This window comes from Lathamus discolor, chromosome 2 (assembly GCF_037157495.1).
Source record: "Lathamus discolor isolate bLatDis1 chromosome 2, bLatDis1.hap1, whole genome shotgun sequence".
In the NCBI taxonomy this organism is placed as follows: Eukaryota; Metazoa; Chordata; class Aves; order Psittaciformes; family Psittacidae; genus Lathamus; species Lathamus discolor.
Window position 1 is genome coordinate 10,346,572 of NC_088885.1, and position 13,666 is coordinate 10,360,237.

Consider the following 13,666-nt stretch of genomic DNA (forward strand, 5'->3'; position numbering starts at 1 on the left):
AAACCAAAGAAACATTACATAACAAGAGAGGCTCAGCATTAGTCAACTCTATGTTTTGCAACATTAACAGCTAGTTCAAAACTGATAGCGTTTTGTAGTTCCCTACCCTTCCTCGCCAACAAACGTGACGTAGAGTTTGTTCCGCTGGAGCTCCTTGCGGGAATATGCCATTACCTGGTTGAAGGTGCCCTCCAGCAAGTGGTCGCGCCGTATAATTAACCTGCAAAGGGAGGCAGAAATGGAGATCTAATGACTGAGTCTTGTGTGAGCCTGTGAGGCTGAAGGTAAGCAAGAGCTGGTAAAGACAGACATTCATTGTCAGAGAACTTCATAAAGTTGCATACACTACTTGGCCATTACGGGTTTTCAGTGAGTTGTTTCATTAGGCTTTTCTATGTGCCTCAAAGGTGAGTTTCTTCACAATGCTGTGATTAGTTTCCAAGAGTTGCTCTACTGCTAAAACTCTCTGTAACACTCTATGTACAAATTTGTATGGCAGAGGAGATGTGAGTTTTCTGTGTATATGAGGCTTCTTGGGATTGGACCCAAACTCTTTCTGGATTTAGTCCAGTGAAGGTCCATGGAAGTACTGCTTCTGTATCAGGGTAAGCGAAGGGAGTATCAGCCTCTGCTTACAACACACCTCTCACTCCCCTGCCAACCTCTAAAACAACTTCATGAATAGTACATTTAAACATCTGTGCAAGAAATCCTTCTTGTTCATACATTCACGGACACTTTAAGACAGACCTTCCAAAATGTATTTTATGCCTTCCTCAGACCCACTCAGCAGGACACCAAAAGGGATAAGCAATGGCTTGGAATCCCCAGCTCTGTAAGAGTATTTTGATGATGACGTTTGCCTGGAACAAGTTGCCTGGCTTCATACGTTTTTTTTTCCCTACAACAGATGTGATTCGGTAGGGAGCCAACCTGATGCATAAATTCACCAGATGCCCAGGAAATATCTTTGAAACGTACAGTCCTTTGGCCAAGTTGGGTAACTAGATCGAGCACAAGTAGGTACAGACTCAAAAGTCAAATAACAAGATGTCTGGAAAGCAAACTCCACAACCAGGTGACAAAGATCCCAAAATGCATGAAGAGAGGTGAAAATCTCTCTAGTTCAAACCAGGAGGGCTTCCAGCACAAAGAACTGCTGACAGTTAAACCTGCATGTACAGGCTAACTTCTGTAGGGCCATACTCGGGCTCTGAGTTATGGTGATACGTAGATCCAAAGGATTTGGAGTCACTTCATCATTACAAACGACATAGCTGTTAATCCCTGGTGGGTGTTTGCCTGAACGGATGATTTTCCTACTAGCAAGTAACAGGTAGGAATACCAACATCCCTGTTAAACACGTAGGTAATGGGAGTCTAAAAGAATACGAATCTGTAAGAAATAAAACTTTGACACAACAGCCACTTGAAGGTCACTCTTTTGCAGGATATACTAAGATTTTACCTTGCCCTGATGATGGTTCATGTACAAAACTCATTCTCTGGTGTGTTTCCCACTTCCTATCAGTGTCTTCATTCATGGATAATGATAAAAGACAAAGCTACACCATGTCTGACTATTTGAGTGACTTGCCATAATACTCACTTAATTTTACCTGGACCTTGCCCATACCCTTTGGCTTCAAGTTTTCGATAGAAATTGCGCAGCTTGGCTTCAAAGTCCCTCCTATATGGAGAAGGTGCTCTTGCACTTGCTCGCTGCAGACCTGGGAGGAAAATGATGCAGTGATTGCAATGATTTCCAAGGGCTGCACCTTTTTCATTAGAAGAATTGTTAACCTTGGCTTGTGTGTGCCTTTGTGCTGCCAGCCTTTAACTGTGATTGATCTGGACATGAATTCAAGGATCAGAAAGGCAAGAGGAAGACTGGCATGCATGACTCCCACTCACGGGCATTGGTATTTAGCTTTTCTTTACTTATTGCACTTTTAAGAGATCTCTCTCTTCTACATTGTATGGGAGATCTCCTTACTTGGCAGGATTAAACCTCTGGAGCTCAAAGCAATACTTCTCACTGGAGCCTAGCACCCTAGCCAAGTTGGGAATCAGGTTTCCTTGTGTTAGTCTGACTGTATATGAAACACTTCCAGCTATCAACACAAACCCTCTTTGTGGCATCAAAAAGGATTTCTGTCAGCAAGAAATGCTACATTTCCCCATTGTGATTCACACATACAGGAGATTTCCAGCAATTCAGGACCTGCTTCATTTTGAAGTCTGCATTCTCAAAGGAGCTGATTAGTCCTTTTGTATAAGCAAGTGTCATGCCATAAAGAGTCGAAGAATGGATCCATGAAATCCCATTTCCCTATCTCATTACAGTAGACAATAAAAACAAGCCCTTTAATGAGAAATCTGGCAGAAAATTCTCCATAGGAAGGCCACAAAAACCCTACCCATCACATTTATTGGGAGCACAAAGTATCATGGCTGCCAGGAGGGAAGCAAATTACTAACTGTCTCTGCTGCTAAAATAGAAAGGCATATTTACATGCAGTGCAAAGAGAATCCCTTGTGACACTTCTTCTGTGGAGGCTTTTTTTCCCCTTAGGACATAAGAGAATGGGTGTTCCCATGTGCTAGGTAGCCAGTGGCAGAAATAAGCAAGGAGCGTGTTGCCAGAAACGAGTATCTGCCCTTGTGTTTTCACAAGAACATGTAAAAGACCAGTGCGGTGGTTTCATATTCTCTAGGTCATGTTTGCACTAAATACTTAGATTTTTGTCTTGCAGGAGACTGTTTATGACCTGCCCCAATACAGATGAGGGGAGTTATATTAACAATGGTGTTAAAACCCAATGATGAAAAGAGGACATTCTGATAAAACGCTGTCTTCCTACAGACAAGGGTTCGGCACTTCACCTTCACATTGAAAAACCTTCCAATTTTCCACAGCCACCTCTGACAGCTGAATGTCTCTTGTCCATTAATGTTGTTTGAAACCAGGTAATTTAAATGAATGTTTAAAAAGCTCAGCCAAAACCGGATTTCTTCAGATCACATTTCTGTCGATTCCTTCCAAATGGCCACTGGACACAGCCATGCAGTGAGACTGCGGTGGGGGTTGTGTATCTTGGCAGAAGGGAGATATTAGCTCCTCAGATTTCTATAGCATAAACAATAACTACAGAGACATACCACAGCTGGAAATAACCTTCTCAGACAGCATGTCTTTCTGGAAAATACGCTTCCCGTCAAACCTAAGTTAATGGGCTCAACACAGGAGGTCACACTAGATGATCAAGATGATCACCTCAGGTCTTAAAATAGATGTGTCTTGGGAGGAACAGAAGTCTTTGGAACACCAAAGGGATGGAGACTGAACTTTACTGGGGTACTGGAAGTATTATAATACACCTTTGATTTGGAAGCTGCTCTTTGCTGCTGTCACAGAATATGAATGGGCTTCCCTGTCAGTGAGTTCTGTTTGGAGTGTACCATTCTTTTATCCTAATCTTTCCCAACTATGCAAAAAGCAGGAAAATACCTTCTTTCATGAGGACAATCTCTGAGTTCTGTGTTTCAGCTACTGTTAACATATCAACAGATACATAACAGCAATGGTGACTGATTCAGTAACAGCAGCTGGGCTCAAATTTGGAGTGGGCACTGGAATTAGCAGGCTGACAGCTGCCCCTGTGTATTTATCAGGAGAGATACCACAAATGCAAGATCTTGTATTATTTTTCCCATCCCCTTACCTGGAGAATTTTGGGGTGATGAACAGGGTGAGCAGCGAGGAGAGAAACTGTAACCAGGGTGGAAGGCAGCCTGCAGTGGTACGTAGGACATAATGTCCTCTTCAAAAAGGCTGCATGGATAAAGCAACAGGGAGAGAGTTGGTTCACATTCACCCCACGAAGTCTGGGTGCATCTCTGACCTCGTGGATTCATAAAATCCACAGGTTTCCCAAATCAGGTGTGGCACCAGTAATAAAGAACAAAATGAATTTTATTGACTGTTTCATGCTAACACAGTGGCTTAATCTACATCTGAGGCTATATAGTAAACAGGGACAACTTCAACATATTAGCAGTGAGAAGCAAAGATACGCATATGTGTCTCCCGGGTTGTTTTTCCTGGGTTGTACATTTTCATATAGCTCAGCTCTTTGACCAGTTGGATCAAGCTGATGGGCATCAGTCGTAAACTTCTTTCATTAGGCAGTGCTACAGAGCATACCAAAAACACCTGGGTAATGCAACGTTTTCCACATAAGACCAAGACAATAAAATAAATCCTTATCTGTGCTGAACAAAAGTAGCTAGGACTTAAAGATCAAGCTCCCTGGTTCCAATAAAAATTGAAGCCTTATCTACATAACCCAAACAGGGCTCACTGCACTGTGCATCAAGGTTTCATTAGCGTGCCATGGCCCTGTGTGCACAGGCAACATTGCTGTAGTAAAACTAGTGATTTCACAAGCAGTTACATTATTTACTTGGACTAAGACAAGGGTTTTTCCTCTTTTTAAAAAACCAAACAAACAAACAAGCATGAGTTTTTTCATAAAAAGAAAACATTCTGATCTGATTCTTCTTTCTCTGCTTCTTGATGGTAACAACTATATTGATTCAGTTGGCTGGGGATGGAGCTTACTGCACTGATGGAGGCTACCTTCCAGAATTCAGAGTTGACAGACTGAGTGGATTATTTTGGGTGACTATCATAACAATAATTACTGCTGTAGTTACAAATGACCTGGAAGATCTAACAAAGTCTTTTCAATTATGAGAAAGAGCCAACCAGCTTCTCTGGTACCATAAGTAATGACGTTATGCTTTTGATCAAATTGCTTACCTCAGCAGAATTACTAAATCTGCATCACAGGACAACTTTTCAAGCCCGTGTGTACCCTCTGTCCGAATGTAATGGATCTTCTCCCTGAAACAAAAATAATAGTACTGAGAAGACAGAAAAGACAAAGAAGAGATCATGCCAGTGTCAAGGCATGAACTAAGCATAGACTTACTCCTTGGTATTTTGCCAGTTCCTGTTTCTCTCTTTACAAAAATGGCAAACAACTGCCTGATTCATTTTCTAATCTCATGAACAAACTGGCAGAAAAGTAATCTATCACTCAGATTTTATACCATATTTTAGAAAACAGATGATTCTTAGTCCTCCAAGCTCAGGTGTAGTGCCGTAGCTACAGTCACTGACAGGGGTTTTTTGTTTAAGGCTACAACTAGTACACCACCTTAGATCAACAGAATTTGACATAATACCACTTCCTTTACCTCTGTCAGGCCTATCTGGAAAATAACACCAACATATACTTGATAGTAATTGATCACACAGAATTTATACAGTACAGGTGTAAAATCGTATATTTTGTTGTTTAAATGACTACTAAGAAGGAGTGGGAAACACAGGATAGGATCCTATCAGCAGATCAGGACCCTTGAAGATACAGATCTACATTCCATTCTGTCAGTGTGTTTCTTAAGCACTGCTGTGTCCAAGAGTATTTATTCTAGTATCAAGTCAAAGGATTCTATCTCAAGTCAAGGATGTGCTAAAGCACCTTGCTGGGTAGGACTGCAATGCATTGCAGAATCAAGCTCTGTATAAGATAGACATTTGTCTCCTAGAAGTTTGTTTAATAGCTTCTGTATAAGCATTAGGTAGTGGCTTGGGATTGCTCCTGACCTAAGGCATAATCAAAGCAATGACCTGGAGGCAAAAGGCTCAATATCCTGTTACAAATCTCATTATGTACTGGCTAAGCTGTCTAGTCCCTATCGCTAGTCAATTTTGTTCTCTGCTCAAAAGGAGATAAAAGCATCATCTGTTCTCTGAGAAATGAGAATTCAAATTACAGCTGAGGAAAAAAAAGTAGTGTGGAATAATTTGATGGTGAAGATAAAAAAAATCTCAGTTACGGAAACATACATCTTGAATACTGGGAGTATTTTTCATTCTGTCTCCCTCATATTATTTGAATGTATTAGTTCCTCCAGGAAGGAAGTCTAATCTTTACACCCAAAGAACTCTTTGTCTGGCCCTCACAGGTAAACAGTGAGTCAGTAGGGCTATCAGCGTAACTGCACTGCAGGAACTCTAAGGTCCTTCCTTTGCTCTCCCTTCCCTCCTTCACCAGTCCTGCAGCCACACTTTCTACTGCACAGCACAAACTAAATTCTTGGTCAAACTGGCATTGCTGAGACCAACTAATGCCAGCTTAGGTCCTTGGCCAAAACAATTAACTAAACCTCTGGAATTAGAATGAGTTTAAATTGTACTGACTTTTGGTTCTGTTTTCACTTTTCTTTTAAACCTAAGGAAAGGAATAGGCATAAGAAAGATACAATTTGATTACTTTGGAAAGGACCTCCATTAAGTCGTAAGTGAGAAAGATTAACGCAGGAGTAGAACTATCTCATAATGTTCCTACTTATGAAATCTAGTGTGACAATGTCCACGGCCTGGGTGTAAATCCAAGCATGATGTAAAATCCTGGTTCTGATGAAGTTACTGGGGTTTTGCTGCTGATTTCCATTCAAACACAATTTCAACCTATCTTCTGAAAAGTGAAGTGATAATTGGAGATGAAGACAGAGTTGCTGCTATTCTGTAACACTTAGAATGGAAACAAGATACGTCACTGTTTGCCCACAGTTATTTTGATTCTTCTTACTTCTTGGGTGTCTGTAGAAAATAACTGTATTAACTACACAGATTCTGGTGGTCAACACCTACTTGTTACTGGTGACAGTTCCATATGAGGCCCAGCTTTATCTTCTGTACTACAGTTATTACAGTTTGGTTTTCCCCACTACCAGAAGTCCTTCCTGGAACTTGGTTTCAACAGTCTGGAAAAGAGCAGTACCTGAGTGCATGGTTTCTGGCCAAGCTGGGCTGACGCTCCTGCAGCATCTCAAAAATGTTGGGTTGGCGTAGAAATGCAACAATCTTGTCATTGTAAGCTGGAAAAGGGGGGAAAAAACACAGAAGCTTTATTTACTGGGGAATAACCAGTTAAATAAAGCCAGGCCCCACAGAGGGCCCGGTCACATCACCATGACTGTGCAGGGGCACATTGACTGCACTGCTGGTGAGGCACAGGGCAACATGAAGCAGTGCATGTGGTTGATGAGATGTTCTAAAAAGCATCTTTGTGAGCACTGCTTTGAAAAGAAAAAAGAAACTTGGCTTACCCAGAGGTAATGTCTCGTGATGGTGCTGGTTGCGAATAGCTGTTACGAGACTATTGCCTGGTCTGGCCAACAGCGTAACTCCTCTGTTTCGAGAGACTTCAGAGGCCTATAGCATCAGAGGAAAGGGAAAGAGTGATCAGAACTGACTGTTGGTAGCACATCAGTCAACAAAAATGTTTCTCACCTTTACTCCTTTGACCTTCACAATGGTCTGTGATGCTGAGTGACTGAAGGACAGAGAGACTGTACAAAAACTACAGCTTTATACTTCACTTAAAAAAGGCAGGTAATTCTGTGCTTCCAAATGGAGGGATACCATTATCTGCAGCTATCACATCCCTTTGATGCTGGAGTGAAGACACCAGAATGCAGAATCAAATGCCAGTTCATCATAAAGGTATTGCAGTGATAAGAGTCCTCTGGTGCAATGAAACTAAAATCTCTATAATATCATACAGTCTCTTGTTCTAGCACAAGTGCATTTACATCAAGGTTTTTACAACAATGTTAATTTGAAAAAAAGAAAAAAACCCCATTAACACTGCAACATGTTGAAAGGGAATTTAATACTGGAAATAACATAAGGAAGGTATATCTATGTAGATCACAGGACAGAAAAGAGCTATATTGTTGCAAAAAGGGGTTGCCTAACTTGCATAACCAGAAAGAGAAGCTGAATTGCATACACTGAAAAAGGAACATAATCTGAAGAGCTGATAGAAAGAGTGGTAAGAAGGAAATTTATCTCTACTACTTAAGTAAGGCACTTAAAGAATGCCACTAAACACAGCATCTGCTGAATGGAATCATGTCAGGAAGACAGATACATTAAAAGGTGGGAAAACACTTAGGTATGAGGATATAAAAAGCCATACAATGAGGTCTGTCAATCTGTCTTCAGTAAGTCATTACTTGCTGGGTATCTGTGGGGGTTTGTGCAAGATGAGAGGAATCCACCTCTCTTTCATGAGTGTTCCTCCAAAATAAAGCCACGGGGAAGCCAACAGAGGAGCAGTGCTACAAAATCAGTGTGAGGACACCCTGTATCAGGACAAGATGTGTTAGGAGTTCCAATTGCCATTCTATTGGGCTAATAGCTGCTCTTTTCTCACTGCACAAATTGTAGTACTTGGCAATTGCTTCAGGAAGAAATTGCCCCTACTCCAATATTTTAAATGCTTAGCTCTGCATCCAAGCAAATAGTGCCAACCCATTTTCAGTAGTACGGCCAAATGCCAGGTCTTCCAACTGGATACAAATGAAAGCCGAGAAGACTGGCAAGTTGCCCTTGGAGCACATAAAGCATAAAATATTTATATGTAACAAGACACCAGTCGACGCACTTGATACATGTCAATCCACGGGTTAAAAACTTAAAAATCTTAATGATTCTAATTAAACATACAGTAACTGAAAACACAAAACTGATGAGAAAGGGCATGGTGAATGTTTCACTCCATCATTCAGTTATGATTTCACTTGCACCCGTTTTATATTGGTGTGCTTCTGCTGACTGCAATACAGTTATCCCAGTGTCAGAGAGAACAGTCTGCCCACAGTATTTAATGGACTGATGTGCTAACCTTGGTCCAACCCTTCTCACCTTTAAACACAGGAAGAACTTTCAAGCAGGCCATACACAATTCACTAAGTCCCTCCATGCTGTGCTGTATCTTCTTCCTTTGTCTCCTTCACATGCCCCCATGGGCCAACTGACACTGCAAGTCTAGCTCAGTTTTAAGCAGCTTTTGCCCTGTGGCCCAGGCATCCTTCTGAAAGGAAGTGTCTACATCCCATGAAAAGGAGCCTTCATTCCCCACTTCCCTTCTTCCCAATTCTGGTTTAATAGCTAAAGTCATCTAGATTATAGGAATCCAGTTTGGTATGCACCTTACCATAATAAATTGCACGTGTTGTGCTGTCCTTCTCTTCATCACCAGCATTAGGCATCACTGATGCTGTGTTTGCATCATGTTCTTTACACACTTACACCTCTAAACAATTTTTCTCTGGCAACTCAAGAGGAAAATTCCCAGCTGTCCAATTAACTTGCATTTTGCTAACACTCCTCTTTCCAATCTTTACCTAATACAGTACAATTAATCGATTGCTGCAATTCAGTGTTTAATCACAAGCACCTTGTCTACTTTTTAATTGCATCATTTCATTTAGATAAGCATGCTATTGTCTAAAAAAAGAAGAGTGACCCTTCTAAAGATTTAGTGACCTGGTTCATCTAGAGCAGGGTAATCTGACAGGTTTATGGCTGGCTTAACGGCTTTGCAATTGATACTGGGATGTTGCAACCAGAGTGGAGAGTCTAAACTATCACAGGAGCCTTTCAATGATATAATAACCTTTCCTGGGTTTTATATCACTGCTGGATTTGAGAGGCTCCTGCCTGTTTGAATTTTGCTACTTGCTTGCTGTGGTTTGGGTCAGTAAGGAGATTTATATACTGCTATATTCCAGTAACTCCTCTGCTTTTCTTGCTAACCAGAAACTCTTGCCTCTCCATTACGGATGCCTACTTCTTTCTTTTTTTGGTCTTTAAAGTCCCTACCCTGTAATCATACATGTTCATTTCCATTGCAGATGGAAAGTCTCTTAGAGAGAATGGAAAGTGCTTCTGACCTGTTCTGTTTATAGCAGTGGCATAAGGAAACAAAGCACTTGGTGACCTATGTTCTCCTATTTACTGGTGGCCAGAACTTTGCTTTTCAAAAATCAGGTAACCAAGAGAAAGCATCAACCACCTTTTTCCTGTAAAAGACTGATACCTTAAAGAAGTGCTTATGAAAGAATCTGTAGCATTTTTGTCAAATATATGTATATAATACTATTTAATATCAAGAATCTACTCAGGTGGATAGCAAAAGTTTTTAGAGAGGTCTTCCATTTAGGAGAATACTTCAACATAAAGAAAAGCATAAATATTACAGGTTTATGAAATGGATGCTTTGTTGGAGCAAACTGAAGTACTATTATATGCACAGCCATTTAAAAACACAGCTCACCATATGGAGATTGAGAGGAAAAAGGGCAGGTTTCATCTTCACTTGGCCTCTTAATAGTTGAGTAAGCCTTGAATAAAAGTACCTGGAAGCAATAGCGAGCCTTCTATAGTAGCTATGCAATAGCTTTTTCTATTCTCTACTGACAATGAATTTTAAATGTCATAAAGCAAAGGAAACTGCCATATCCAAGAAAGCATCTTTTTATGTTCCAGTTTCATGAGGGAGTTTTAAAAGCATATTTGAAATAATAAAAATCAATTCTTTATTAGTATTGCAAGGTTTTCTGTTCAGCACCATGGATTATTACGCAGGAATCAAGGCCACATTTTGATGAGCCAGAAGGATTTAGAAGACAGATGGGAGAGCTGGAGATGACCAATTTTACACCAGCACCACAGCCAATTCACTGCACTGCCTTGGACAGTGAGCTTTGAAACTTGTTGGTGACTAAGATAAAACTGGCTTTTGCATGGTGTTTTGGCCTGAAAGTATGATGAAATGGAGACCCAGTGCCCAGGAAATCATTAGTTCCTATGGTTAGCTACTGTCACTGAATTTCAACCCTGTCTTATTTTGATTATTTTGGCTTTTTCTACCAAAACTCAGTTCTTGTAATGCTGTCCTCTCCTAGATTAAACAGACCTTTCTATCCATTTTCCAAGGATTCCAGACATTACATTTGGTTTTTTGTCCACTGCTGAGTACCAAGATCACAATCTCTTAGAACCATCACCATTTCTTTACGGTGACTCACCTAAGAGCCATCACCAAGTGTGTAAAGCTGGATATTTCCTTCTTCCCACTTTGGGCTCATCTGCTCTTTCCTCAACTGATCAGTCAGTGTCACAAAGTCCCTGGGAAGTCCACATGACACTGGCAACTCACATCGGCACTCGGGCAGGATGCCAGGTGTGTGTGCCAAGGCAGGGAGTTTTATCTCTCATTACCTTGGCTCTCTTCTGTATCCATTCTGGCACCCACAAGCTATCCTGACTGGAACTGCACTGTTCTGCTCTCCTTTGGGCTCAACTGATACCTGCATATAATGTTCAAAACTTGCGATGGTCTTTCCTGGTCCTTCTTGCTGTCCTGGTGATGGATTCCAGAGGCCACACCACCTGCTCAGCAAAGAAACCAGCTGGACTGCAGAGAGCTGACACATGGCCAGGACAAAGCCCCAGGTGTGTCTCCACAAACATGATTTATAGGATAAAAGCACATCCAAATAGACTTGGAAGAAATGTCATGGAACATGTGGCTCTTAATAAATGGGCTGAGTTGCAAAGGGTTGAATCTTCACCTTGAAAATGGTGGGCTTTTAGGCACCAATAAAAAGTCCTTGTAAAACAATGGGAGTCCTTCCAGTGGAGGAGTAGATACTTCCACAGTGGAAGCTACTGATTATGATGAGGGTGCAAAAGCACTGTGGGATCCAGGCCATCAAGACGGTGAGATGAAGGCGCCAGCACTGATGGCTCCCGAGACAGAAATCTGTTTCATTGGCTGATCATGCCAAATCAGTGGCCTCAATTAACAGTTTACAATTTCCCCAGAGAATCATTACTCAGAAGTATTCAATGCTTTTCACTCCCTCCCCTGTACTTGATATTTTGGGTTTATTGCGAATTGTTCTCTGCCAGCCTTGACAGCACTTGCAAAACCAAGTGTATGTTTTTGGCTTAGGTAACCTGAGTTGCTCAGTGGTGTTTCTGTGCCTGATATAGTGAAAGTGTAAGCAAGCCTCAGGCAAGCACGGGCCCAAATATGAATCAGTATGTAGGTGACTTTCACATTCATGTCAATAGTTTAGTCACAACAGCAATACTAAACTGCAGGCTGTTGGCAGACGGAAGTTGCTAAGTTGGTGAGAAGATGTGATTGAAACAGATCCATTGATACACTTCTGTCTTCAGAAAATATATTGCTGTGTTCACCCAAGATGGGGAAAATCTACCCAAGCTACTCATGCCTGCTTTGGTTCTGAAGTTCTGACCTGATCCCAACCCCATTTGGTAGTGGGAGGTGTTCAGGCTAGCCCCGCTGCAATAAATCTCAACCTTAACTTCACAAGCATTTCCCCAGATGTTTTTCTGGAAGAGAAAGATCTTTAATCTTTACTGCTGTTCAGCTTCAATCTTTACAGATGCTCAACTGTACAGATTTGCTACATGAAGAATCTGATTGCTGGTACTTTTTCCTCCTTAAATCCACAATACAAACCCAGTATTTATGCTTCTATCAATCCTGCCCCATGGCCCTTAGTGATACAAATCACCCCCATGAAACACAGGAAAGATGTTTAATGTGGTTGAAAGCTAGGGAAGCAAACATCAACACACATTACTACACTACTGCTAGGGATATCTTTTCAGAGCACAGTGTCAGAGTGGGGAATAAAGAAACATCTGAAGCTGCTGAAGCAGCTGGCTATAAAAACAATGAATGACTTCACTCAAGCAAGACTAGGATGTCAGATACAGATTCTTCTTTTAAAATCTATTTTGTCATTATTTCACTTCCATTATTTAGTTTTACTTGTTCCTTATTTTATTCTGAAAATAGTCAAAATATGAAACTGCATTACCAGCAAGCTCTGAGATGATAAACCCTTCAGAAAGAAAAAAATCCCTTACTTCCATTGGAAGACAAAAATCCACAAGACATTCTGTTTAAATGCATTTCAAAGATAAGGAGTGCTTTTAGTTCTACAGATGACTGCTGTCAAAAGTAACTGTATTGATACCAGCACAGTTACCTCTCCAGCGCTGTAGCTACGAAGTCGCTGCAGATGCTGCCTGTGAGTCAGGTGATTGGGGAGACGGCCATTTTGCAGGGGGATCCTGGGATCTATGAAGGTGGTAGCACGGCTGTTGTGGTCAACGAAGAAAGACTGAAACACAGGGGAACAACGACTTTCTGTAAGATGACTGGCAACACTGTGGTGATATTGTAGGATCATAAAGTGAAAACCAGTGGCTATTGTGTGTCACAAATATCCTGTGTAGGTAAAGCCCATGGAAGACATCTGCAAATGACAGGACTTTCTTAGTCAAAGCTAGAATAGCTCTTGGCAAATACCTGAAGCTATGTAGGTCAAAATCATGTGTAACAGCCATGTGGTAAACAAGAGAGAAGAGAACAGAACACTGCTTTAGCCTGTTTAGTGGTTCCAAAAGTCACTTAGCAAAGCTTCACTGGAGGCAAAGACCCTAAGCCAAATTTTGCAGTTATGACAGATCTAAACTCTGGCTTAAACTATTTTTAACAGTCCAATGTTGAACACAAAAATTCCACAGAAAGCCAGGGGGTCACCACTATGCTTCAAAACATTTTTTCTTGAAGCTTTTCTCTGCTTTTAAGATAACTGTGCTTGCTGCTTGTGTTGTTTAAACCAAACCTCCACAAATTTTGAGTCAAGAAGGAAGGAACCTTCGGTACTCATGTAGCCCGATGTGCTGTGTTAA

The 13,666-nt window shown here is 41.2% G+C and overlaps 1 protein-coding gene across 5 annotated transcripts in view; it reads right to left on the minus strand.

The window, feature by feature from the left end:
• The window catches only part of HECW1 (HECT, C2 and WW domain containing E3 ubiquitin protein ligase 1), a 253,047-nt gene that overhangs the window by 39,792 nt on the left and 199,589 nt on the right, over positions 1-13,666 (minus strand). For 4 of the 5 annotated variants that reach the window (XM_065665693.1, XM_065665696.1, XM_065665692.1 and 1 more), the window contains 7 exons: positions 12,958-13,092; positions 7,186-7,291; positions 6,858-6,954; positions 4,826-4,909; positions 3,726-3,835; positions 1,610-1,730; positions 107-220 (listed from right to left, as the gene is read on the minus strand). In XM_065665693.1, coding sequence (XP_065521765.1) covers positions 107-220; positions 1,610-1,730; positions 3,726-3,835; positions 4,826-4,909; positions 6,858-6,954; positions 7,186-7,291; positions 12,958-13,092 — 767 coding nt within the window. The remainder of the gene's footprint in view (positions 1-106; positions 221-1,609; positions 1,731-3,725; positions 3,836-4,825; positions 4,910-6,857; positions 6,955-7,185; positions 7,292-12,957; positions 13,093-13,666) is intronic. The other variant, XR_010609789.1, reaches the window with a different exon arrangement.